This window comes from Ambystoma mexicanum, chromosome 14 (genome assembly GCF_040938575.1).
Source record: "Ambystoma mexicanum isolate Mex_15411 chromosome 14, UKY_AmexF1_1, whole genome shotgun sequence".
NCBI classification, from domain to species: Eukaryota; Metazoa; Chordata; class Amphibia; order Caudata; family Ambystomatidae; genus Ambystoma; species Ambystoma mexicanum.
This window is the reverse complement of record NC_090940.1, coordinates 316,975,176-317,000,550: the sequence shown is the minus strand read 5'-3', so window position 1 is coordinate 317,000,550 and position 25,375 is coordinate 316,975,176. Positions and strand designations below refer to the sequence as shown.

Here is a 25,375-nt window from a genome sequence, read left to right as displayed (position 1 = left end):
ATTATGATGTTATAATAATCTTGGGGACCCGAAGTGACGGTCCCTAAAGGTGGTTCGATGCAGACCAGTGTCTTTATCTGGGTCCGCACGGATGCCGTCAATGTGGGAAGGGTGGAGGGTGGGGGGGCTGGGCAGACAAGAAATGTACAGAGGATGAAGCATTATCGGCAATACAAAGGATCACTCAAGACGACGTGAGTCCTTATGAACAATATATCTACTTGACACGGGTCACAAATCCACAACCGAAATACTCTGAGAATGGCACCAATTGAAGAGCAGAAGGGTAGGGAGTCCCTAAGAATAGGAACACTTAATGTGAAAGGCCTCAACTCGCCGACCAAGAGATCACTAGTGGCAAGGGAATTCCGTAGATCTCAAATAGACATTCTTCTTCTACAAGAGACAAACTTTGCCAAGGGGGAGGAGAGAAGCATACTAGGAAAAAGAGGGGGAAAGGAATTCTGGGGCTCGGGACCACTTAGGAAGGGAGGAGTTGGAATCCTGATCAAGAAAGGAATCAATTTCGAAGTAGATAAGACTTGGTCTGATGTAAGCGGGCGTTCCCTCGTATATCTGGGACAATCGCAAAGGTTAAAGTGACAGTCGCAGTAATATACTCTCCCAATGTAGGACAAGCCAAGTTCCTAGAAAAGACAATACCCAAAATAATGTTGGAAGCATCCGGCCAGGTTGTTCTCGGAGGAGACTTTAATCAATGGACAGACCCAACCAAAGACTGGGAACCAGGCAACCCCGAGATAAGAAGCCAAACGAGAAGTGATCGCACTGGGCTTTCCGACATAATGGAGATACATGACCTGCAAGATGTCATGTACAGGCGTGCAAGCAGGGCTAAGCAACGGATGCATGGCCCTTTAAGAACACTACAACCAGGTGCTTGGAAGTTGGCATGGCAACGCTGGCGTCCTCTTGGCGTTTCCCACGGTCGACGCTGGAAGCCGCGGAACGCTGTCATGTGACCTCTCCTTCTTAGTCTCCGCCTTCACTTCGTATCGGTGCTTCTGATTGCGAGTGGTGGCCCCTCGTACCTAGCTCATTGTATCCTGCTCCCTTGAAATCCGGTCTCTGTAACCCTTTCCCCCCCCCCCGTTTCCTCCTGTATACCTGATTGCCTCGTTTCCTCGACCCGGACCGTTACCTGGCCTTGATTTTGGAATGCTTGGTTCTCGTCTACTGCCTGCATCGTTCTTCGACCTCGGACTGCATACGGACTTCTAGCCTTCGCCCTTCTGTTGTGGTTGCTCTTCGTTTTTGTCTTCTGGATCCTCACTCACCTGGACTGCGTGTGGTCAATATTGTGGAACTTTTGGAAACTTTCGAAATTTGGATTCTTGACCTTGGAACACTTTTGGATTGTTGAACTTTGGAACTTTTCGAACTTGCGACGCACTCTAACAAGTGTGCCCTAGGCGTCCTCGTGCCGGCGGGATAGGTGGTTGGGTTCTTCTTGGACTTGGCATCGTGGACTTCGGAGTTCCTTCCCTTCCCTGTCCCATCTGGTTCTCCCCGGTGTTGATCCGCATAAAACACGGTAAGCCATAGTCTCATAGGGGAAAGGGGTGGTTATCAGAATTTGTGGAACGTATTGCAATTTGTCACTATTTTTCGGGTCTTGTTCAGAAGGGCGGTTGGTTATATTTTCTGTATTGTGTTAACTCCTCACTTGCAGATCCAACGCCTGTCCTCGACTACCCGTACCACCCATACTCTGCATTTTCAACTCCTGCGGCACGTGTCTACTTCTGGGTCATCTGGATCTCATCAGGTATCCTTTCTTTCCTCTGATTGATCGCTCTGGCTGTCCATTTCTGGAGCCAGAGGGTTCCAGCAGGTGGAAGAATTCTTCGGCTACACGACGTGGGCAACTGGATTCTGACACAAGATGTGCGGAGAATTAAACATCCTAATAAAAGAGGCTACACATTTTACTCCAATCCGCACAAATCATTCACCAGGATTGATTACTTGTACCTCACCAAGGACCTCCTTGACACCACAACGCTATCAGAAATAATTCCGATAACATGGTCAGACCATGACATGGTCCTGTCAGATATAAGATGGGCAGACTTACCTGTTTCAGGAGGGATGTGGTGCTGTAATGAAAGCCTGTTGAAAGATACAGTATTTAAAATTGAAATGGCAACTGAAATTGAGGAATACTTCAAACTAAACAACAATGGGGAAGTCTCCAAGCAGACAATATGGGAGGCAGGTAAAGCCACCTGGAGAGGCATCCTGATACGAGAAGGATCTACCAAAAAAAGAGAGAAAGATCATTGAGCACAGACTTGGGTCCGAAATATGCCAACTGGAAAGCGAGAACAGGGAACACCTGGGCACGGTCCGCGACAACATCAACATAGCACAACGTAAAGGGGAAGAACTAAGACTATTGGAGCACGAACAAATTGTGCGTAAACTTCGATTCCTCAAACAGAAATTCTATGAGAAGGGGGACAAGGCCGACGCACTATTGGCAGCCAGACTCAGAGAACAAAGGGCGGAGCGGAAAGTGAAAGATAATTGAGGAAAACCCTACGCCCCCCCCCCAACCCTCCACCCTATCCCAGAGAGTTTTGCCAACTTCTACGAGGCGTTGTACACCTCGGAAGTGACTCCAGGACAATCAGATACAGATCAATATCTCTCCAGATAGACATGCCCAAAATCTCGTACCCCGAAACTGAGCTCTTAGAATCCCCGAGATCCGAACCTGAGGTCCAAGAGGCAATTAAAAGACTAACTGTAGGCAAATCCCCCGGAGAGGACGGCTATACCACTGGGTTTTATTACACCTTCAGCGACCAGCTAACACCATTCCTGACAAAGCTCTTTAACGAGATATTAGAAACAGGGACAGCCCCCGACTCCTTTACGAAGGCGCTCATAACAGTGATCCCAAAGGAGGGAAGGAACCCCAAACATTGTGGTTCATACCGCCCAATTTCATTGCTCAACCTAGATGCCAAAATTTACACCAGGGTACTAGCCGCCCGATTGGAAGTACTGATCTCTCACCTCATACATGATGATCAAGTCGGATTTATATTGGGTAGGCAAGGGGCCGACACCATGCGTAAAACCCTCCATCTCATTCACTCATCACCAGAACTGCCAGGTGATCCTGCAGTCCTTCACAAGGTGGGGATAGGGCCAAGATTTAGGAAAGGAATACAAGCAGTATACACATCCCCAAAGGCATCTATCTCTGTTAATGGGGAATATTCCAGATGGTTTGATATGGGACGTGGTCCTAGACAGGGGTATCCCCTCTCTGCAATACTTTTTGCGCTCTCCCTAGAACCTCTGGCCCAAAAGAACGATCCGACTCCAGAATAGAAGGCATGCGATTGGGAACGAAAGAATATAAGATAGCACTCTACGCTGACAACATACTTCTACACATTACCAACCCCTCTGTATCTGTCCCTCATGCTCTCCAACTATTAGAAGAATATGGCAAACTCTCTAGGTTTAAGGTGAACAAGACTAAATATTGTTCCCTTTGCAAGGAACGAAAGAGGAAAACGAAACCAAGTTCTGGCCCCTAGGCCTCAAACTCGAACACTCTGCGTTTAAATACTTAGGCATCTAGATTACTAAAAACATAACAGAACTATACAAAGCTACCTTCCCTCCCCTCCTTCAGAGCTTCTCGGACGATCTGAATAGGTGGGACAAACTCACGATCTCGTGGTTAGGGGGGATTAACGCCATTAAAATGGTATGCCTCCCCCGATTCCTGTACCCTTTCCAGATTTTACCTATCGAGATACCAAATGCGTTTTTTGAAGAGGCCAAAAAACGTATGCTTAAGTTCCACTGGCAGGGAAAGAAGGCGAGGATTGCATACGACACTCTGACGCTTTCCAAAGACAAAGGAGGACTAGGTCTCCCTGACCTGCGAGCATACTACAAAGCCTCACAACTACGTATCCTTATCCCACACCTACGTGATCACAACCACCTCCAATGGGTCCACATGGACAATCATTACTTCTCGCCGGCCACTGTGTCAGAATGGCTATGGACCCCTCACATCTGGAACATCTGGCAACCAAGCAAAGCAATGAACAAGATCACCACCTGGCCGTCCCCACTTAGCCACCTATGGTCCCCTGGCATAAACAATCACATACCCGAGGAAGGAAGATTCCAATCTTGGTACGAGGCGGGGCTCGAAAGGGTAGGGCAACTCCAGAAGAAGGACAACTTCATAACTCTTCCAGACCTAACTGAAGCCCTAGGGATAGGCTCATTATCCACCTTCCAATACATCCCGATAAAAGGAGTCCTCACAAAATCTGCATGGAAGGAAAAGCTGCACAGAGAACTCACCCCATTCGAACAACTCTTGGATTCTAAGTCTGAAATGAAGGGTTTGATATCTGCTATGTACAAAGAACTTATTGAGGCAGGCACCGGGTCCACGGAACATCTCAGAAGCAGATGGGGGAGAGACTTAGGAGAGGAGATAGATCCAGAGCAATGGGAAATGATGTGCAAAAACACATCCAAAACATCCTTATCCAGCCAATATAAATCACACGCCATTAAACTCCTACATAGATGGCAATACGACCCACTCAAATTATCCAAGATGTTTCAGACTCTGAGCCCGAGATGTTGGCGAGAATGTGGAGAAACAGCCGACTATTGGCACATGAGGTGGAGCTGCCCACGCATTAAGGGTTTCTGGGAGGAAGTCCTGGCATGGATCAAAGACATAGATGGCATACAAAAGAGACGTTGATCCACGTTTGGTTCTCTTAGGAATGGAAAAAGACGAAGATGAATGGACTAGACTCAGGGGTCTTGCCCCACACCTATTACTAGCAGCCCGTGCACTGCTAGTAACAAAATGGAAATCCAAAAAGGTTCAAAGTAAGAAGGAATGGATCAATTTGTCAACCAACATTTATACAATGGAATTGATCACGGCATCCCTACACAACAAAGCATCGCAATGCGAGATCTTATGGTCAGAATTTCGAGGCAAACACCTCTCAGAGACGATGGACTCCCAACCCGAAGACACTACAGGATCTTAATTGAACCAAGAATCTCAAAAACTCTCTATACAGGACAGTTATGACCCAAGAATCAAGGAAACCTCACAATAGTGAACCGAACATTACTCGCTATGATCATGTCAACAGAGAAAAGATGCCGCAATGATGTCTGCCCAACCATGGGGATGGAGGTGGGTGGGTATGGGGTATGTTATACTGATTTTTATTACTAAAGATCGGAATGAACACAAGGACGATCAATTGTATAATGAGACTCTAGTTTTGTTCTTTTGATGTAACCATATGCTAACAGAGTTGTAACAAGTGAAATGCTCAAATCTTTTGTTAATATTTTGTTTCTCTTTTTATTATTTTTTGTTTCAAAATCAATAAAACCAAATTAAAAAAAAAAACATACAGAGGGGGGGATTATCAATCAACCCTCTCCCGCAGAGAAACATTTTGTATAGATCTCCCGGACACTCTCAACCCTAGGGGACTCGATGAGGAGTTCTCACTTAATCAGTTGTATTTCAGATAAAACATCTAACGACTTTCTTCTTATGTTTATTTTTATTTCCTTTGTGTGCTCCTACTTGGATGTAACTCGAATTAGCATTATACACTAGTGGTACCCTACCCCTCCAACTCGGGGGTAACACGCTTTACAAATGTACTCGCTGTGATAGTCCATTAATTGACTATGCATCAATAGAACAATTTGAGATGTTATACATTATACAGTGGAATACCTGTTAAGATGATGCAAGTCCGTGATTTGTCAACCGGCCTGCTGAGCAGATGTTACTCCATGTATAACACGGTATTAATCTTGAACTCCTGCCATGTTCCTTTATGCACCTCTACCTGCTGTGTCTATTATGTAATCGCCACATGTCCCTAATATTTTCATTGGGGCTAAGAACGTCAACTTTATCATTACACTCATTTAGAAACCCACATAACATATTCTCAGTCTAACATAGGGACATCCTTTCTATTCACCCTTCATAACCATTATTGAGCGGCTACTCATATCCTGATAAGATGAGAACAGCTCCATTACACTCCATCACAAGATGGCGTCCACAGAATATATCATCCTCATGTTATCCTGAATGCTCACATAACATGCTGAGTAGTCCCTTCTTTATGTTCACAAGGAATACACACCATTGCTATAGTTACCACAGACACGTTTACCCTCCAGCGTCCTGGAAGGTTTCCTGGGAAACAGTGTACCCCACCATAATTATCTCGAGGGATGCATCGCCCGCATTGAGACATATGCGGCCGCGGCCTCCCGCTTAGAAATCCATGACGCTCTGAACACTGGCATTGTGTTCAGCTCACATACCGCACTCGACATCAATAGGTAAGAACTAAACCGACTATTCAGCACTACTATTCTAGTCGTTAGTCCACTTATGACGTTACTAGCGTACAATGTATGACTGTAAACCGCAATATTATTAAGGTTCCAGTCTATAAAGTGCCGTAAGAATGACTGCGACTTAAGGATATATTAATTGGTCAACACTGTTTCCAACACGAATGATAATCCGAAGTACGCTTACCACCCGGACCCTGCACCACGATCGCTGAGAGGTATGCCCATTAAATGAGCTATTGCAGTTTTGCATGCCAGAATACCCGTCTTTTTATAACTAGAATAGTAAGACATTTACCACAGATATTCACCACTTGTAATTCTTTCAACAGATGCTGTCTGAGAAAGAGACTGTACCCTCTAAATATATATGTGCTTTGTTCACATTTAGGTTGCTGACCTGGCAACAGGAAGGCCGTTCACCCTGCTGACGTCTGAGGACTCAGATTATCATAAAACGCCAGTTTTGCCGTCACGTGTCTGTTTAACTAGTTCTATAAAGGTATGTTGGTTTCCACCCTTGCTCGACATGTAACGGTTAAATACATACCCTTTTAAAATAAGTATCAGTTAGACTTGGAGAATATGGACATTGTACATGTATCCCTAAACCATAGATGCACTGATTGTTAGGATTACATAATTGTCACAACGGCTATTCCCCTTTAAGGGTGGGTGTGTGTTGGATAAGAGGAGCTTTGCTTAATGACTATGGACCATCTGTTTAATGTTAGTATATGAGGACCATCCTTTTATCTGTTAAAATGAAGTTAATCAACCTGTATCCAGTGGTACTGCTTGTTCTTGAATTCATGCTTTATGAGCACAATACTTATGTCCATTTATTAGTCAGCAATTTGACACGCTTTTTATTTACTTAACTGTTTTGCAGTTCACACTTTTTGGCTCAAGAAGAAGGGATGTTGATCCCGAAACGTGTCAGCCTTTGTATCTGAACTGTATATGTATATGTTATATACTCATCTAAAAACTTTATTTACTACTTGACATTCGATTTGGTCCCAGCATCAAATGATTTATTGATAAAGAATGAGCTTTAGCGATTAAACTATTCTGTTTTAACTAAATGATTGCCTTAACCATTTTCTGTTCATATATTTACTTTACTAAAGACTGCATACTTATAGGTTTTACAAAGATTTTTACTTAATCGTAATTTGACGGTATACTAACAGTGTGCAGGGGCGAGAGGGCTCCTACCTTTGGATCCTCTTTTCTCTCTCTACGTATAGGTATTTGTGGTCCTGTGCCAGGGTCACATTTCCTCCCCCACACCTTAAAAGAATACTAAATAAACTCACATGTTTTGCCAATAATATAATACAAAAGGTGAGTGCATCTACAACCTTTCTCACAGTTTGTCCGTCAGAATCGGGACATTCTTTCCTCGCACAGTCGGCAGAAAAGCCTTCAGGGCAAGCCCGATGGCCCTCAGCTCCAACCGATCGATATGTAGTCTGGACTCCGACGGAGACCAACGACCACTGACTGTCAACTCGCTGGCCTGAGCTCCCCATCCCGTGAGGGATGCCTCCGTCACGATAGTCACCTCCGGCCAGTGTAGCCAAAATGGAGACCCCCTCATCAGATTGCCTTCGACGGCCCACCACAGAAGATCCTGGGCGACCGAGGGCGGCACCGAACGGGGTCCGACATCCTGCCGGAGGACTGTAACCACTGCATGTTGAGAGCCCATTGCAGAGATCTCATCCGCAACCTGGCCTCTGTCACCAGAAGAATGCAGGATGCCATGAGGCCGAGCAACCTCAAAAACTCGAACGCCGGGAGACTCTGGGCATGTTGAAACTTGGCACCATCTGCTGAATGTGATGAGCCCTCACCTGGGGAGAGAAACACTGCCCCAGGGACGTGTCGAGCACTGCTCTGATGTACTGGAGCCGCTGCGTTGGCGTCAAGTGGGACTTCTTTAAATTGAGGGAGAAGCCCAGCTTGTGAAGGGAGTGGCAGGTGACTGACAGATGATCCAGGACTTGCTCGGAAGAGCGCGTCCTGATCAACCAATCGTCCAGGTAGGGGTAGACGTGAATCCCCCCTTTCCTGAGATACACTGCCACCACCACCATGAGCTTGGTGAAAACCCTCGGCGGAGGTCAATCCAAACGGCAGGACCCGAAACTGAAAGTGTGAGTCGCCAACCGCAAACTTCTTGTGCTTGGGATGGATCGGCACATGAAAGTAAGCGTCTTTGAGGTCGAGAGACACCAACCAGTCCTGAAGTTGAAGGGCCTGGAGGACTTGAGAGAGAGTAACCATCTTGAACTTGTCCTTCCTGAGGAGCTTGTTCAAACCACGCAAGTCCATGATGGGTCTCAATCCTCCGTCATTCTTCAAAATCAAGGGGAATACCATCCCTTGTTCCTCTCCGCTACAGGCACCAGTTCTATGGCACCTTTCTCCAGCAGGGATTTTATTTCCTGCACAAGGAGCGGATCTGGACTCCTCAAAGAGAGATTCCCTGGTGGATTGTCGTTAGGCCTCTGCCAGAAAGGAAGACAGTAGCCGTGGGCTATGATCTCCAGAACCCACACACCTGAAGTAATGGCACGCCATTCTACAAGATGCTGCACCAGCCTTCCCCCAAACGGCGAACCATGGGACATGGCCTCATGACTGAGCTGAAGTGGCTGCAGCATTGCCTGAAGGTAAAGAGGCAACTGCCCGAGCGGCCTTGGCACCTCGAGTACCTTGTTTTCCACCTCTGGTACTCCTACGGTGGCCCCTTTGACTTGCAGCTCCCCTCGATCTACCAAAGGATGAGTAATATCGAAAGGAACCTCCCCTCCATTGCTGTCCCCTAGGACAAAAAGGCAGAGGTAGGCGAACTGCAGCGCTCAACGACTTTGCTGCAGTTTTGGAGGTCTGCAACCTCTCAAGGCTCTCGTCAGCCTTGCTGCCAAAAAGATGTTCACCATCAAAGGGCATGTTGAGAAGCCGGGCTTGTACATCAGGAGTAAACCCCGACTTCCGCAACCATGCAAATCTGCGCATTACGGTGCTCGCCGCCATGGATCGGCTGACGCAATCTGCCATGTCCAGACCCGACTGAACGGATTCACAAATGGCATCCTTGCCATCCTGAACAAGAGCAAGAAAGCCATCCCTTTCCTCCCCTTCAGGAATGTGTTCAGCCGCCAAAGAGACAATTTTAACAGAGTAGGAGTGAAACATGCTAAGGCACATGGAGTTGGCTGCCTGTAAAGCCATACCCCCTGAAGAAAACACTTTCTTCGCCCAGCCATCAAAACGTCTGTCGTCCCTATCAGGATGGATGGTAGGGTACAATGCCTGTTTTGCTGGGGCCGTAGCTGCCTGCAGCACCAAACTCTCCGGAGTGGGGTGCGTAGTCAAGTAGCTGGGGTCGCTACTGGCTGGACGGTATTTTTTCGGCAAAGACTTGCTCACTGCTGGGAGACTCTCCGTAGCAGTCCAAGCCGCTGCCACCCTTCTTTGCAAGGCCATATCGAATGGCAGTACCGGGTCAGTTGAGGGACCTTGGTCAAGGATATCCGTCAGGTCATCCTGCAGAGAATCCACTGGTGGCGCAGACCACCCCAAGTATTCCGTCACCCTCGACATAAGGCGCCGGTACAAGGACTCAGCATGCGTACCAGGCTCAGGCCTACCGAACTCCACCTCCGGAGAGGTGTCCAGACCACTGGCGTTGTGCAAGGTCTGACGCAGGTCTTCTAGCTGGCTATGACCAGACATGAGTTCATCAGGAACCTCTTCAGGAACCATACCTTCATCAGACCCTTCATCCACCTCAGAGATGTAATCCAGAGGCTGGAATAAATCCCTGGATGATGGCACAGAAAAAAGCTCGAATACAGGCCTTACTGACTTCTGCAGGGCCTTTCTCGGAGTTTCCACCCGTCTCCGGGGAACCTCTGAAAAATCCTCCTCGAAAGGCATCGAGGGCATCGACGGAATGGGCGTCGAGCGTTGCGCCGATGGCTTCGACACAGGCCTCGAGGGCGGAGCCCCGAGCGTGTCCGTTGAAAGCCTCGGCGCCGATGGCCTACTCGGAGGCAGAGCCTCGACAGAGTTCTTCGACAGTCTCGGCGCCAAAGGCATTGACGTCTTCAGTGAAGACCTCACAGGCTCTGATGGTCTCGATGGCGTCGAGGACCGGGACCTGGAGCGGGCATGGCTAGAGCGATCCACCTTGTCCGACCGGGACCTCAAAGGTCCCCGGTGATCGCGGCGACGGCGCGAGCCAGAAGGCGTGCGAACAGTGTCTCTAGCACGTTCCCTGTCGGCGTCTTTCGACAGCGCGGATGGAACGGAGCCCTGCGACTGAAAAATCACCATCATCTCCTTATGGAATGAATCCCATTCTGCAGGAGTGGAATGCTTGGTTCGGACAAGCAACCCCCCGACGGGCGGAGTCCTCAGACGAGGACGGGGAAGGTGACCGATGACGGCGCTTCCGTGAGTGCCTCGAAGCGGCAGAAGAATGGCGGGACCCGCTCCAGGACCGAGACCCCCTCGACTTACGCTGACGATGCGGAGAGTCGCTCCTCGAATTGTCAGTCGAAAGCCCAGTGGATTTCGACTTCCAGGGCTTGGACACCTTACCGACAGAAAGCTTCTTCTTACGCTCCCATAAGGCCTTTGAAGTTAACGCCTGGCAATCGTCACAATCGCCCATGGCATGGTCCTCACCGAGGCACCAGAGGCAGGCGTCGTGCGGGTCTGTCAGCGACATCTTGGAACCGCAGTCCCGACACTTCTTGAATCCCGGCCGCGGGTAGATGAAGACGAAGACATCATGGAAATCTTCACAAACAAACTGGTTCGAAGAACCGATAGAACAACTCGGAAGAACCAAGGCGTGCCGAGATCTCCAAAGCGAACACGTTCACGGAAAAAACGGAACTGAGGCTACGGGCGTCGTGCGTCCTACTTATAACATCTGGTGACGTCGGCTCGACGGAGGCCCTCGAGGACAGCGTATCGACCTCATCGACGCAGGACGCAGAACATTTTCCAAAACAGCACAGCTGTGGTGATTACCTGTCATAGATATGGAATACGTCGGAGGACACAATCCCCTCGAAGGTAGGGTTAATGGAAGTGGCATCACGTGTGACAGAGGAGAGTGAGAACTGTAGGTCAGAGAGAAATGAGGAATGGCAGAAGGTTTAACTGTCCTTTTAGTAATAGGTGAGGCAAGTGGAGAGATCAGAGGGTTGAAATTAGATGGTGGTGGAAACGACGGAGTGATGAGATAGGGATGGTGTGATGGTAATATTAGCGGCTGAGAGGGAGGAGGAGGGAGATCAACAGAACAAGAGATCCAAAGAGTCACCACCCGATGTGGGTAGGTTATGAATAAAGTTGGGAGCGTGGTCACTAAGAAAAGACTGATTTTTGAGAGTGGTTGGAGAGGGAAAGTTAACGTCACCTAAGAGAACGATGTGATGTTTAGTGGAGACGGAATTGAGGAGTTGCCTAGGTTCTTCAAAGAATGGTACAGTGGGACCAAGAGGGTGATAGATGGAGATGTGAACCAAGTGAAGCAATAGTAGATATGGTGAATTCAAAAGAGGTAGGAGAGAGTAGGTGCTTGACGCCTCCACCACTGCCAGTGAGATGAATGAAGGATAGTTTGGAGTCATGTAGGGCTGCCAGAGTGGCATTGTCAGATGGAGAAATCCTGATAGCAAGAAGGTCTGGTGAGGAGAGTGAAAGTAGTCAGTGATAAAGGAAGTTTTGTTGCATACAGACTGAGCATGCCAAAATGCAATGTTCATTTGATGCGGTAAGGAAGAATGGTGAAATCGCACAGTGATGGGGTCCAACGGAGGAACAACTGAGGTTCTGACGAGATTCTGAGAGAGCAGAGGCATGCTGGCTGCCCTCAGTGCCTCAATTTGGAAATCTAAGGTGTACATACCTGTGTCTCCTTTATCCAAATCTCTTAGGCTAGCAGCAGTTAAGCGGGAGAGTTATGGCAGCGCAATTGCTCCACAGCCTGCAACTCTGAGCAGTGAGAGAAGAGCAGCAATGTCTCAAGGAGTTTAATTGAGGATCATGATGCGGGTCCCGACAATTGGGAAAAATTGCAGTAAACTTGTACAGCCCATTGTTACTTAAACGTGTGGTTTTCAGTCATTTGTCAAGCAGAGTTGGGGAGCAGGACAGACTTTATGCTGGCCTGTTCCCACGCCACCTGAATAAGAAAATGCCCACCTCGAAGAAGCAGGTGGATGCCAGAGGAATCCATTGTAAATGCGTCCCGTAATCGTTAATTGCAGGAGGCATTTACACTTTGCCCAAAAATTTGGTGGAAAAGTTAACTGCAAAGGTGGTTGTGCCTTTGTTTGACTCTTTGCTTTTCTACTACGGTTGAAAGTTTGCAAATTGTACAGGGGGTACCTTTTGCATAGAAGTACAAACAGTCCTGTTCCCTCAGTGCAATTTAGTTTTTAAATAATGACCGCAAGTGAGTTCCGCATATTGGCCTGCTTCCCCCATAACTAGGGGCATGTGAGCCGGGAGATATGTTCATTGACATCAAGACGAATTCAGCTCGGTAAGCCAGCACATGTAAATATTGGGTTTTGGCACTCTACAGCTGCTGGGTGCTATTTTCTACCCATTTTGGATCGGTTTAAATATTTATTTACAATCACACCAGGGTATCTGCGGCATGTTACTGAGCCTATAGCAGAAGCTAAGAGTAGTGGCCCAACCCAACTTCTAAGTTAAGTTCGATAAAAGACTTACTGAGACTTATTCTACCAGCCCAAGATTAAATTGTTTCCTTGTTCCAAAATAGTAGATCCGTTATATATTTGGTGAATACTGTTGTGTCTGGGCAAGTCTTGACTTTGACATATAACACAACTACATGGAAAACAATAATCACTCCCTTAGTTCATCTTTACGTTAGAGTGTCATTTTCAGAATGAGTTCAATACACTGCCAATTGCTCCGCCGCTATGCATACAGATGGCCTTGTTTTGAGTTGTACGTATTAACACCTCAGCTGGAAGCTGAAGTAGTGTCAGAATCTATTTCTACAGTAACATCGACACATGTAAACACACAAGTGTATGCTGTATCTGTAAACATTCTTACACACTTCCTTTTGCCCCTTGTGGCCCATCTCCCTCTGCTGGAAGTATACAGGTCAGCAAAAATATCCCATTGACAGCTATATTTTCCATTGCCCAGCCACCGGCTACACAGATGAACATGATGAATCTATACTTTTAATTAAATCATTTTTGTCAAATTGAAAGTGATGAGAAAGGAAGCCACCAAACAATGTGACAGAATTTCGTAGTTCATCAATGCTCAATGAGAACAATGCCATTTTGCATCAAAGAAACTTGAAACTTTAAAAAATGGATGCGGAAGAGAGGAACAAAGTATAGAAACTAATTAGAGGAAACATGCAGTAGAAGGGTTTTGCAAATTAGGACAGTTGCAAATGGTAAGTATAAATAACAACAGAGCTCCATACAGAACAGAGAATCCCAGCCTTAATCCTCTGCGTGTTCTGACAAATTTATACATAGGGGGGTGCCGTGTCAGGAGGCCAGGGGAAGGCACCCGCTAAGTGATGTGACCCGTGGAGGTGGTATGCAGGGGCTTCCACAGAGTTCACTCAGGAAGGACACCCGCAACACCACACTTCGGGAAGCACTCCCCTTATGGAGCACCAGGGTATGTGTTCTATATGTGGCAAGGTCGGATGCCCTGTATTAGAGCGCTTTTATTGGGGTGTGATTAGGAGCACAGAAAACAACCGCTTGAGGGTGATATTTCAGAATGCACATGAATAAAGTACACTGTTCTTGCTGAACACAGTCTATGAGATCCCTCATGAAGTAGGAGTAACTCTCCAAAAGTGACCCGAAGTTGGGGGATTTTGGGAGATCACAGACAGGTAGCAGAGCGGGTACCCACAAATACTTGCGAGTCAGCAGGCAACATCGACTCAGAGCATAAGCCATCATGGCGAGGAAGAGCATTTACCAGGAGTGCATGGAGTCGGCCCTTGGAGCTCAATTCAATCAGACCATCAGAAGATGTCCAACATCTGACACTAATGAAAGGGAAGATAACACATGCAGAGAAGGTGGGACTATGAAGCACTAGCCAGAGTGAGGCCTGGGATTCTACCGCGTTAATGCAAAAGGAGGCAAAATTAGACATTTAGTGAGTTATGACCGTAGTCCAAAGAGCAGCATATTAACAGAGAATGTGATATGAGGCGAAAAGAGCAGGTGGCTGAGCCAGTTAGTCTGGTCCCTGAGAGAGATTAGACAGCAAGAAGGGTGTGAACTGGGCTCGAGATCAGGACCTGGGAAGAAAAGGAAGGAGGATTGCGACTAGCCTACTTGATGCTGTAACCCAGACCCTGGTGAGGCCTTGTGGCTACAGCGCTTGACAAGGAGAACCACTAAATTCCTGGGGCTGAAGCCTCCCAGGAGCTATACTATTAAAAAGCAAAGCATAACCAGTCTGAAAATCACCTAGGCAGGAGGTGGAGACATTCCTGCTAGTAATCGTGTTGAGTACCCTTAAGGCCAGATGGAATCCGGAGTTCTGGCTGGTAGGTGTGTAATGTATTTACACCTACGAAGCCCAGAAGGGCCCCCCTAAGATAAAAGGAGAACCAATCTGGCAACAGGAGCATCAGTCAAGATTCTTAAAGAAGTGTGGTGTGCTCGGGTGCTTTTAACACCCTCACACTGTGAGATAACGGAAGGAATCAGGTGGGGCGTGGCAACCCTGAGCACTTGTGATTTACAGTAGATAAATGAACTTGAACTGGAAAACAAGGTCCTGTTAGCATATAACCTTGTCCTCCATCCTAACACTGCTAGTGGTAGGTCATCCAATTTGTGTTTGAGGTACTTTGCTCAAAGATCCTGTAGGAATTAAGCCAACTATCTGTGAGAGAAAAATAAAGGTGTTGGAACGTATCCTTGTGGCTCTCAACTGTGACCACAACACTCATCGGGGCTATTGAAATGGGACCTTTAAGGTGTAGCCATCCACAGAGCAGAGGCTCAAACCTTTAGCTATGCTAGACTACCATGGCCTTGAAGAGTGTCACAGCCTCTCCCTTAGCATCAGGGAACCTAGCCTTCTTGGAGAAACCAATTGGTGTGCACCTGTTAAGGTACCTATTGCTCCCTACCTCTAACTCACTTCAGCTCTGTGCTTTCAAATTACATGTGCACATTTAAAAGAGAGGCAACATTCAGGGAGGGCTTGCATGCAGACGCTGTGTGTGAATAGGGAGAGGAAGGCTTGCTGAGGACCTCTGTCCGAAACACTTTCTCACTGTGCTCCATGATTAAATTCCAGTTCACCGACAGTCTTCGTTCCTTTATACTGTCACATTTCTCTTCTAAATGCACCCCTCCTCTTCTACCTCCTTTCTTCTTTTTTATTCCCCGACTTTCTCCTTTTCTCTCATAGCAATGTAAAGTACCGCAGGGAATGTTTAAGAGCTGTACATTAAATACACATAAACAAAACATAGAAAGTATAAAAACAACAGGTTCATAAAAGCAGAAAAGGGTTCAGTGAATTATTGATATGAATTTTTGTCATTCAGGTCGCAGGTGGCATCCTTAAAGTCATCCACTTTTATGAGTCTTGGAATGTTTCCATGGCGTCAGGGTGGGGCCACCAACAGAGGTTACCAATGCGGTAACACCATAGCACAGATATATCTTCTCACCAAGGCACCTTAACCACTAAAGATGGGAATAGTTTCTTACCTGTAACTCCATTTCTCCAGCATTGGTATCTTTCATGGATTCACATGCTTAGAATATTCCCCGTCGTCAGACTGGGACCCTCGGTACACATATATAGCCTTTTCCTATAGGAAAACTTCCGACACTTTTCTGTCCTATCTACGTCCTTTTAGGACCCGCCTACGCATGCTCCGTAGGCCGTCCCAGTATAAGAGGCCCGCCCCCGCGGCTCCCCTTCAGATTTCGGCCCCTCCAAAGTAGGAAGGGTTAACTTATCAAGCAAATACATTGCATTCCGGGGAGGCTGGCGGGCGCATGTGAATCCATGAAAGATACCAATGCTGGAGAAATGGAGTTACAGGTAAGAAACTATTCCCTTCTCCAGCATTGGATCTTTCATGGATTCACATGCTTAGAATAGATTGTATAGCAGTAACACCTGAAACGGCGGTGAGAATGTAATGTAATATACCCTCACCATAATACACAATGCATATGTACAGCAGGAATAAGTTAACTCATATAACCTTACCCACATAAAGTATACTGTCATCAAAAGGAAGAAAACCGACTCTCCACAGCGTGGAGCTTACCTTACTGAAATAGATGGCGCAGGACAGGCCTTCCCATCTGCACCTCGTCCGCATGCTGCCTGGCAAGGCAGTAGTGGCGGGTAAACGTGTGGGGCACTGACCATGCCGCAGCCTGGCATACGTCTGTCAGCGGAATTCCTGCCCATAATGCTGCTGAGGAGGACGTTGATCTTGTAGAATAGGCTCTAGGATGCCCTTGCAGCGGCCTTCCGGCCTTGGAGTGGCAAAACGCAATCGTCGATGAGACCCATCGAGCCAATCCTTGTTTAGAGATTGCTTTTCCCCTCGTCGACGGACCATATGCGATGAACAGTTGTCGAGTAGACCTGAGTTCCTGTGTACGATGTAAGTAAAATTTCAGAGCCCTCTTAACGTCCAAGGTATGAAGAGCTTTTTCTGCTGCCGATGATGGGGTCGCGAAGAAAGTAGGGAGAACAATGGACGAGTGTTTGTGATACACTGTCGGAACTTTTGGGACGAACGTAGGATTAGTTGCCAGGACCACCTTGTCCTTAAAGAATCTCAAGTATGGCGGGTCTACGACCAGTGCTTGCAGTTCCGAGATTCTCCTAGCTGATGTGATAGCAATTAAGAATGCCAACTTCCACGATATGAATTTCATGTCCGTTGTGGCCATAGGCTCAAAGGGCGGTTTCATTAAGCCTGCCAACACTGTGTTGAGACTCCAAGTTGGAGGGAAACGTTTCACCGGGGGAAAGGTTCGAAATAAACCCCTCATGAAGTGTTTTACCAGTCTGTCGCTGAATAGAGGAGACGACTGTCTCTTCCTCGTAAACCTCGAGATGTCCGCCAGGTGTACCTTTATCGATGTGAAGGATAAACCACTCTCCGCCAAGAGAAGCAGGTAAGGTAGAACTTGTTCCGGCGTCACCGTCAATGGTTGTAGGCCTTGCTGTCCTCGACACCATTCACAGAACCTCCACCACTTATAGGTGTAAGATTTGTTGGTAGAAGGGGCCCGAGCCGCCTGCAGAAATTTTTTGACAATCCTCCGAAACGTCTAAAGCACCGAACTCCGAAAAGTCAGGAGCCAGGCTGTAAGGTTGAGACTGTCCGGGTCGTGATGCCACACTGTGCCTTTGTCCCGGGATAGTAGGTTCGGAACTCTCGGAAACGCTATTGGATGTTCCAGCGACAGGTGAAGCAGGTCGGAGAACCACGGTTGCGGCCCATACGGTGCCACTAGAATTACCCGGCAACTATATCTGTGTATCCACTGTACTGTCCTCCGTATGAGGGGGAACGGAGGAAAAGCATAAAGGAACATGTCCGTCCATGGGAAGGAGAATGCCTCCCCCATGGAACCCTCCTGAGGCCATCTGCTTGCGAATTGCTCGCATTTCTTGTTGTCCTTGGTTGCGAAAGCGTCCAGATGGGGGTGACCCAATTTCTCGAACACTTTCATCAGGTGAACTGTGTCCATTTCCCATTCGTGTATCTGGGCCATGCTTCTGCTGAGGGAATCTGCTTGCAAATTCCTCACTCCCGGGAGATGGTGAGCCACGATGGAAATCCTGTGCTTCAATGCCCAATGCCATGTTTTCTGGGCCTCTATGGAAAGAGTTCTTGATCGCGTCCCTCCTTGTTTTCTCAAATAAAACTTGGCCGTCGTATTGTCGGTCAGTACTCGTAGTCGCGATCCCTTGATGTGTGGTAGGAATGCCTTCAAGGCCCATCGTACTGCTCTGAGCTCTAACACGTTTATGTGTAGGCGTGACTCCGTTGGAGACCAGCGACCTTCCGTTTGAAGGGTACCCATGTGAGCTCCCCATCCGGTTAGGGACGCATCCGTGACTATGGTTCGCTGAAACTCCGGTTCCTGTAGGGGTACACCGTTGTTCAGATTGTGGAAACTCTGCCACCACTGAAGGGTCCGAAGCAGCTTGTCGTCGTCGATGGTGATCTTGTCTGACCACGATCCTTGGGCCTGCGTCCATCGGTCCGCGAGGAATTCCTGGACTGGCCTCATGAATAGGCGACAGTTTGCCACCAGATGGATGCAGGATGCCATGGCCCCCAGGACCGAAACGTATTTCCTCACTGAGAGCCTGGTGGTTTGTCGTAGTCGGCTCGCCAGCTGATTGAGTTTTGCGGTTCTGTCGAGAGAAGGCTTCACTAGACCTAACTGGGTCTCGAACTGTGCCCCAAGGAACACCAACGTTCTCGATGGCCGCAGAGAGGATTCTTCGAAGTTTATGGCAAATCCCAGCTGTTGCAGAAGCTGCATGGTGGCTTGCAAGCTTGTGTTGGTCGACGCTGGGGAGGATCCCCTTACTAGCCAGTCGTCGAGGTATGGGTATACGTGGTGGCCTTGCTTCCTTAGCCAGGCCGCTACTGGGGCCAGGCATTTCGTGAACGTTCTGGGGGAGGTCTTGAGCCCAAAGGGAAGAACCGTGAACTGGTAGTGAGTCCGCCCTATTACAAATCTCAGGAATTTCCTGTGTTTCCGACACATTGGAATATGGAAGTATGCGTCCTGTAAATCCAGGGACGCTAGAAAATCCCCTTCTTGAATGGCACGGATCACTTCCTGCAGCGTGAGCATTTTGAATTTTAGGCTCTTTAAAGACTTGTTGAGATCGCGTAAGTCTAAAATGGGACGCCATTTGCCGTTCGGCTTTTTTACGACGAAGTATCTTGAGTAGACTTCTTGACCTCTCTGTGATGTTGGAACTAATTCTATCACGCCCTTTGCTAACATGAGTGTTACCTCTTGTTGCAGTATCCTCAGATGGGAATGAGCGGTGAACGCAGGTGGAATGTGCGAAGGGCTGTGCTTGAATTGTAGAGAGTGTCCGTTCCTTACAGTGTCCAGCACCCATTGATCCGTCGTTATTCGTTCCCATTCGTCGACATATGCGGACACTCTTCTCCCCAGAACGGTGCGACTGTCACTGCTGATCTTTATTTTGTTTGTCTCTAGACGACGACGGATAGGATGGTCTCTTCCTGGACGTCTGGAAGTTCCGGCGTCGGTTTGCCGTTTGGGAAGCACGCCTGTATCCCTGGGAGGGGTAAGCCGACCTGCCAAAGGATCTGTCTCCAGACGCAGATAACCTGGAATTACCTGAAGCCCCTCTAAAGAGACGAAAAGACTTGTAGCTTCGGCCACTCTGGAGGGCACCCAATGAACGTGCCGTGTCCGAGTCCTCTTTCATTCCCTTTAGGGCCTCGTCTACCTTCTCTCCGAATAGAAGGTCTCCCTCAAAAGGCATATCTAATACTTTGTATTGTACCTCTGGTCTGAAGTAGGTACACTTGAGCCATGACTGTCGTCGTAATACGACCCCATTATTGACTTGCTTGAAGCCTGACTCAGCGAGGTCCACCGCGATGTTTATTGCGTGATTGGAGGCTTCCTCACCCTCTCGGACAAGTAACATCGCTGCCTTCCTATGCTCTTCCGGAAGATGATCCAGCAACGGCGCTAGCCTGTGCCACATCTCTCTGTCGTATCTGGCTACAATAGCCAGAGAGTGTGCGGCCTTTACTGTGGTTGCTCCCACGGATAGCACTTTTTTGCCAAAGGCATCCTGGCGTCTTGCTTCGTTTTCAGGCGGAGTCGTTTCCTTGTGCTGGGCCTTCGCCTTCCTCGCCGCTGCCGCCGACACCACCGATTCTGGCGTTGGTTGGGAGGATAAACACTTGGGGGTAGACTCTGGAGCCTTAAACTTTTTCTCGAGGCGTCCTTTCACTGCCGGCTCCGAAAAGGGGTGACGCATTGTCTGCAACCCCTCCTTCCACACGTGGTCTAGTATTGGTATTGAGAACACAGACCTCCTTCTCTAACCCATGTGGTCGAACAAAAAACAGTCCTTTTTCTGTTCTTCCTGGGACAAACCAAATTCCTTACACGCCTTCTCCATCATAGAATGGAATGATGCAATGTCGTCCGGAGGGGACGGGTGAGCTGGGCTTCTTGGGGTTTCTAACTCCACCTCTGACTCCCAGGTTGGATCCCTGGAGGGGGATGATGAGATATCCGACATGGCTCCCCTGTCAGACTCCGAATCTGGCAGCTCCCCTTCCTCTTGGGGTGCCAGTGCTGAGATTGGCGTGCGTAAGTGCGTCGGTGGACGGGACGGGCCCAGCTCGTCGACGGGTGACTGTGGCAGGTTTACCTGAGGTAGTCTCTGGTCCAACGACTGTACCAAAGACTGAAGCGTGGACAGAATTTCCAATGACAAAACAGATTGAGGATTGAGAAGAGGGGCAGATACCGGTATACCGGATCCCCTCGTCGACGACTTGTCAACCACTCGTAGCCCGAGGTCTGCTGGGCCAGCTATTCTCCTGCTCTTGTCCTCCCCCGAGGACAGCGACACAGCCTATTCTTGCAATAAAGTATCCGGGGGGATCGGATCAAAAACTTCAGGCCTCCAGGCTTCCTGTAAGACCCCGTTGACGAGGCCACCGTCGCAGTCGTTGTCGGTGGGACGGTGGATACCACATGCGTCAGTGGCAAGTTGGAGGCCGATGACTGGACCGCCGTCGACGACGGTGACTTAGCAGGTGGTTTAGGCGGTCCCGCCTTTTCCACACTTGGCCTGCCTTTACTCGACTCTCGACTCGAGGTCGATCTATGGTGATCGCCTGAGGAGGATTTCGGCCTTTCCTTGTCATACTTTTTCGATGAAGATGGCGATTTTTTCGACGAGGATTCTCTAGCTGAATAACTCCGAGATGACTCTTTTTCCGTCGGTCGAGATTTCTTCGCCGGTGGTTCCGACGAGGCAGCGCGGTGTGATGTTTTCGCCGATTGTGTGGAGCCTACCTCCGAAGGGGGGTATGCCCCCGCTCCATCATTCAGCCATGCCACCAGCCGTCGATTTCGGTCTTTGAGGGTCTTTTGAGAAAACCCTTTGCATATGTCGCAGTTATCAGCCGAATGATTAGGGTGGAGGCAGTATATACAATCCATATGTCCGTCCCCCTCGTAAACTTTTTTCAAGCCGCACGTCGCGCATGGACGGAACAGCGCTTTTCCTGACATGGAGGAAAATTTTCCTCGAACTCCAACTCCAGTACACAACCTTGTACAAAATAGTAAGACGACGCGAGGAGATCCCACTACTTTGGAGACGGTTGAAATCTGAAGGGGAGCCGCCGGGGCGGGCCTCTTATACTGGGACGGCCTACAGAGCATGCGTAGGCGGGTCCTTAAAGGACGTAGATAGGACACAAAAGTGTCGGAAGTTTTCCTATAGGAAAAGGCTATATATGTGTACCGAGGGTCCCAGTCTGACGATGGGGAATATTCTAAGCATGTGAATCCATGAAAGATCCAATGCTGGAGAAACTAGTTTGTATCAGCATATAGTTCTAAAACGCACATGTTATCTCTTGGTGTGTGCATAGTCCCTAGAAAACTAAACCAAATGTAATGAGATAAAAGGACTGGAATACATTATAGTGACAGTGATAGATTTGAAACAGATTTAAAAATGGTTCGAGGCCCTGACAAAACTATAGCAAGCATAGAAAGCTCGCAGAAGGACTTGAGAACTTCCAGGCAGCCCAGCTCAGGGCATTGCTCTGACAGGAGCCACAGATCAACGCCCACCCTCATTGGAGAGTGCCTGCCGTTGCAAACAGCTTTCCTGCCAATAGAAATTGGCGGTTCAGGTCCTGAGGAGCGAGTAGGAGGATATCTGCTGAACTATTTCCTGGGCATTCTCAATGGCCTGCACAGCCAATTCTTGATAGAGTTAGCTGAATGAGAGTTGAGGCAAAACACAGTGAAGTTAGGAAAGGTCAAACTTCACAGGCAACCGTCCTATGACTAAGTGCCTCTAGTTTTTTGCAGACATGGGAACCGAAGCATAGCTTTCAGCTCATAGAAGACTTGGCGAGCAGCACCACTCTAGATCGATGGACCCAGCCCCAAAAATCAGAGAACGCTCCACTAGTAGCTCTAATTCAAACTCCAGATGAAATACCCGTTGGCTGAGAAGACCATCACAATGGCCGATCAAAACGAGGCCAGACTTCCACTGTGAAGTGCCCACAATTGAAAACATCTACAGTAAATGTGGAAACGATGGATATATTGTGGTACTGTGTTTGAAGGGTCTACCGCTGTTTCAACAAAGTAAATTACTTTAATTTAGTTTGTTGCAAACACTTTGGGATGTGTACATGTTTTAAGGGTTAAGGGAAACAAGTAAAATAAAAAAACAAAAAAAATGTAAGTTTACCAAAAAAAAAAAAAACTCGAAGTGATTGCAACCAAGTCAATTACCACGAAGTCATTTACTTTGCTGTAATAATGTAGAACCGTTTGAAGCACAGAACATAAAGGATGTCTGGTTATGGAAACAATTTCTGCACAATCCAAATACTGGATACTGGCAACTTGGTTTTGGGTGGCTGTCCTCTGAAATATACCAGGAATGAATGGCACTTTTGATGCCCATTATCTTGGAGCAACACAGTTTCTCGCCTTAAAACCACAATTCTAAAATTCAAAACCTAGTCAAAATTGTCTAACTGAAGCCACAACCTGCCTCAGCAAAATGTGTCAGTTTGTCTTGAACCATGCATGCACTATTAAACAAGTAAATCCGTACCTGTCTCCGGGTCACTGAAATCTGGCAAGGTTATTGTGTTGAGCTGCCGCCTGTCCGCTATGGTTCGGTCTAAAAGGCTGCTCCCACGCCCAGAATCACTAGGCAGAAAATGCAAAGTTAAACACCAACCAACAAAGCATTGAAAATATGTAAGCACTTACTCAACAATGTCTAGTTTTGCAAGATTTTGGATGTAATATTGGGAGTGATGTATTATCTAGTTGTTTCAAACTAAGGCGGAGCCAGCCAAGATTTGTTTGCCTCTTTTTCACCTTGAGAAGAAGGCATTCTATTCTGTGCTTGAGGTGAGCCCTCTTCGTTTGTAAGCTATACATAAAACCTCGTGCAAGTCCCCACTCATATCTGTGAGAGATTGGAAAGGAAGATTGGTTGAATGAAATACACAGTCTAGCAGCAGTTGAGAAATGCATAAATAGGAAACATGGCAAGGCGGGATTGTTCATGAAGATTTGGGGTAGATTTCTGGCAATGTACTGACCTGGATTTTTTATTTTTTAGGGTATTTTTAAATGTGAACTGTGTACATACTGGGGAAAGGGGGGCGGGTAGGGATTTTGGAGTTATGTTATAATGGTTTATTCTTGTAATGTGTATATATTTGTACCAATTATTGTTATTGCTTTTCTGTATGTAAATCATAAAGTATTAAAAAAAAATGAAAAAAATAATAAGGAAAAGGGAAAAAATAAAAAAATAAATAAAGGAAAAGTAGGGATATAATCATGATGATGAACTAGAGGTAAACCTCGATTTTGCAAACCAGGAACATACTGGGATTGTCAAAACTGGAATTATAATGTAACTATGAAATGAAAACACTGGAAAAGTCAAACCACAGTATTCTGGAAATGGGAAACTGGTAGAGCACCATGCTTGTTAAATTAGTGCATACTGGGGATCCATCAACCTTCCTTTTCACGACTGCCATTATGTTGCGGCAGAATGGGCGTAGCAGGGAAGGGGCTACTGCATACCGTGTAGAGCAATGTCTCGGGCTGTGCTTCCCAGTGTGCCAGCACCAGTAACGAGTATAATCAGGGCCGGGGTAGCGGAAAGGAGCATCAAGGTTGAAAGTGGACACAGCCAGCCAGGGTAAGGTGGAGGTATAGGGGACCCGGGGGGGGGGGGGGGGTGAGGGTGTGACACTAGATGGAACAACGAAGGGGGTGCGTAGGAAGGTAAAGAGGGTTGGCAAGAAAGGGCCAGGGTGGCCCACTGACAGAGAGTAGAAAGACCAAGCAGAGACCAAGGGAATGGACAGAGACTGCTGGAAAAAAAGGGCAGCATAGGTGGATAGAAAATAAAGGTGGCAGACAGAACTAGCATTATGCAGTCAAAACGGGATGAGAAAATAGGGTATGCTCGCAGGACAAATGCAAGGTTGTACAAAGAGTGGTTGGACAAGGACTGACAAACAAGGGCCGTCATTTAAAAAAGTGATCAGTGAAACCACAAGGGACCTGCTGCTGGGGCTGTTGGACGTTTCTGTTGGAACACCTTTATTGGCATTTATATAGTACTGGGTAGAGCACCAACGCAATTACTATATTTGCGCTTGTGGTCGCACTAGTGCATGGAAGGACATTCAAAAGTGCTAAGGGATGTGCAATAACAACACTTGCACTGGTGTTTGTTCCAGTGCAAACACCAGTGAACATGTTTGGAGTGCATTAGTGCACGAGGGTTAAGACCAGCCACATTTGGTCGTGCTGGGCCTTTATTTAACAAAGCCGGCTCAATATCACAGTGTCTGCCGTCCTAGCGCTAGTAGAAAGAAAGAGACTGCGTGGTTTCAGGTTTGGCACCACACCTAGATCTGCGGGTACTGTACAGGTGCATACATTGTGAAAACCATGAAGGTGTGCCAGTGCGAAGAACAGTGAAACGTCATTTCACTGGCGATATGAGCAAGGTATGTATATCTGACCACTGCTCTGCCAATAAGACCACCACAAGTTAGATCCCTGCCCGG

General features: G+C 47.6%; 1 protein-coding gene across 2 annotated transcripts in view; it reads right to left on the bottom strand.

The window, feature by feature from the left end:
- Positions 1 to 25,375, bottom strand: part of TTC7B (tetratricopeptide repeat domain 7B) — a 2,178,739-nt gene that overhangs the window by 624,822 nt on the left and 1,528,542 nt on the right. For both annotated transcript variants that reach the window (XM_069637452.1, XM_069637451.1), the window contains exon 17: positions 23,383 to 23,480. In XM_069637452.1, coding sequence (XP_069493553.1) covers positions 23,383 to 23,480 — 98 coding nt within the window. The remainder of the gene's footprint in view (positions 1 to 23,382; positions 23,481 to 25,375) is intronic.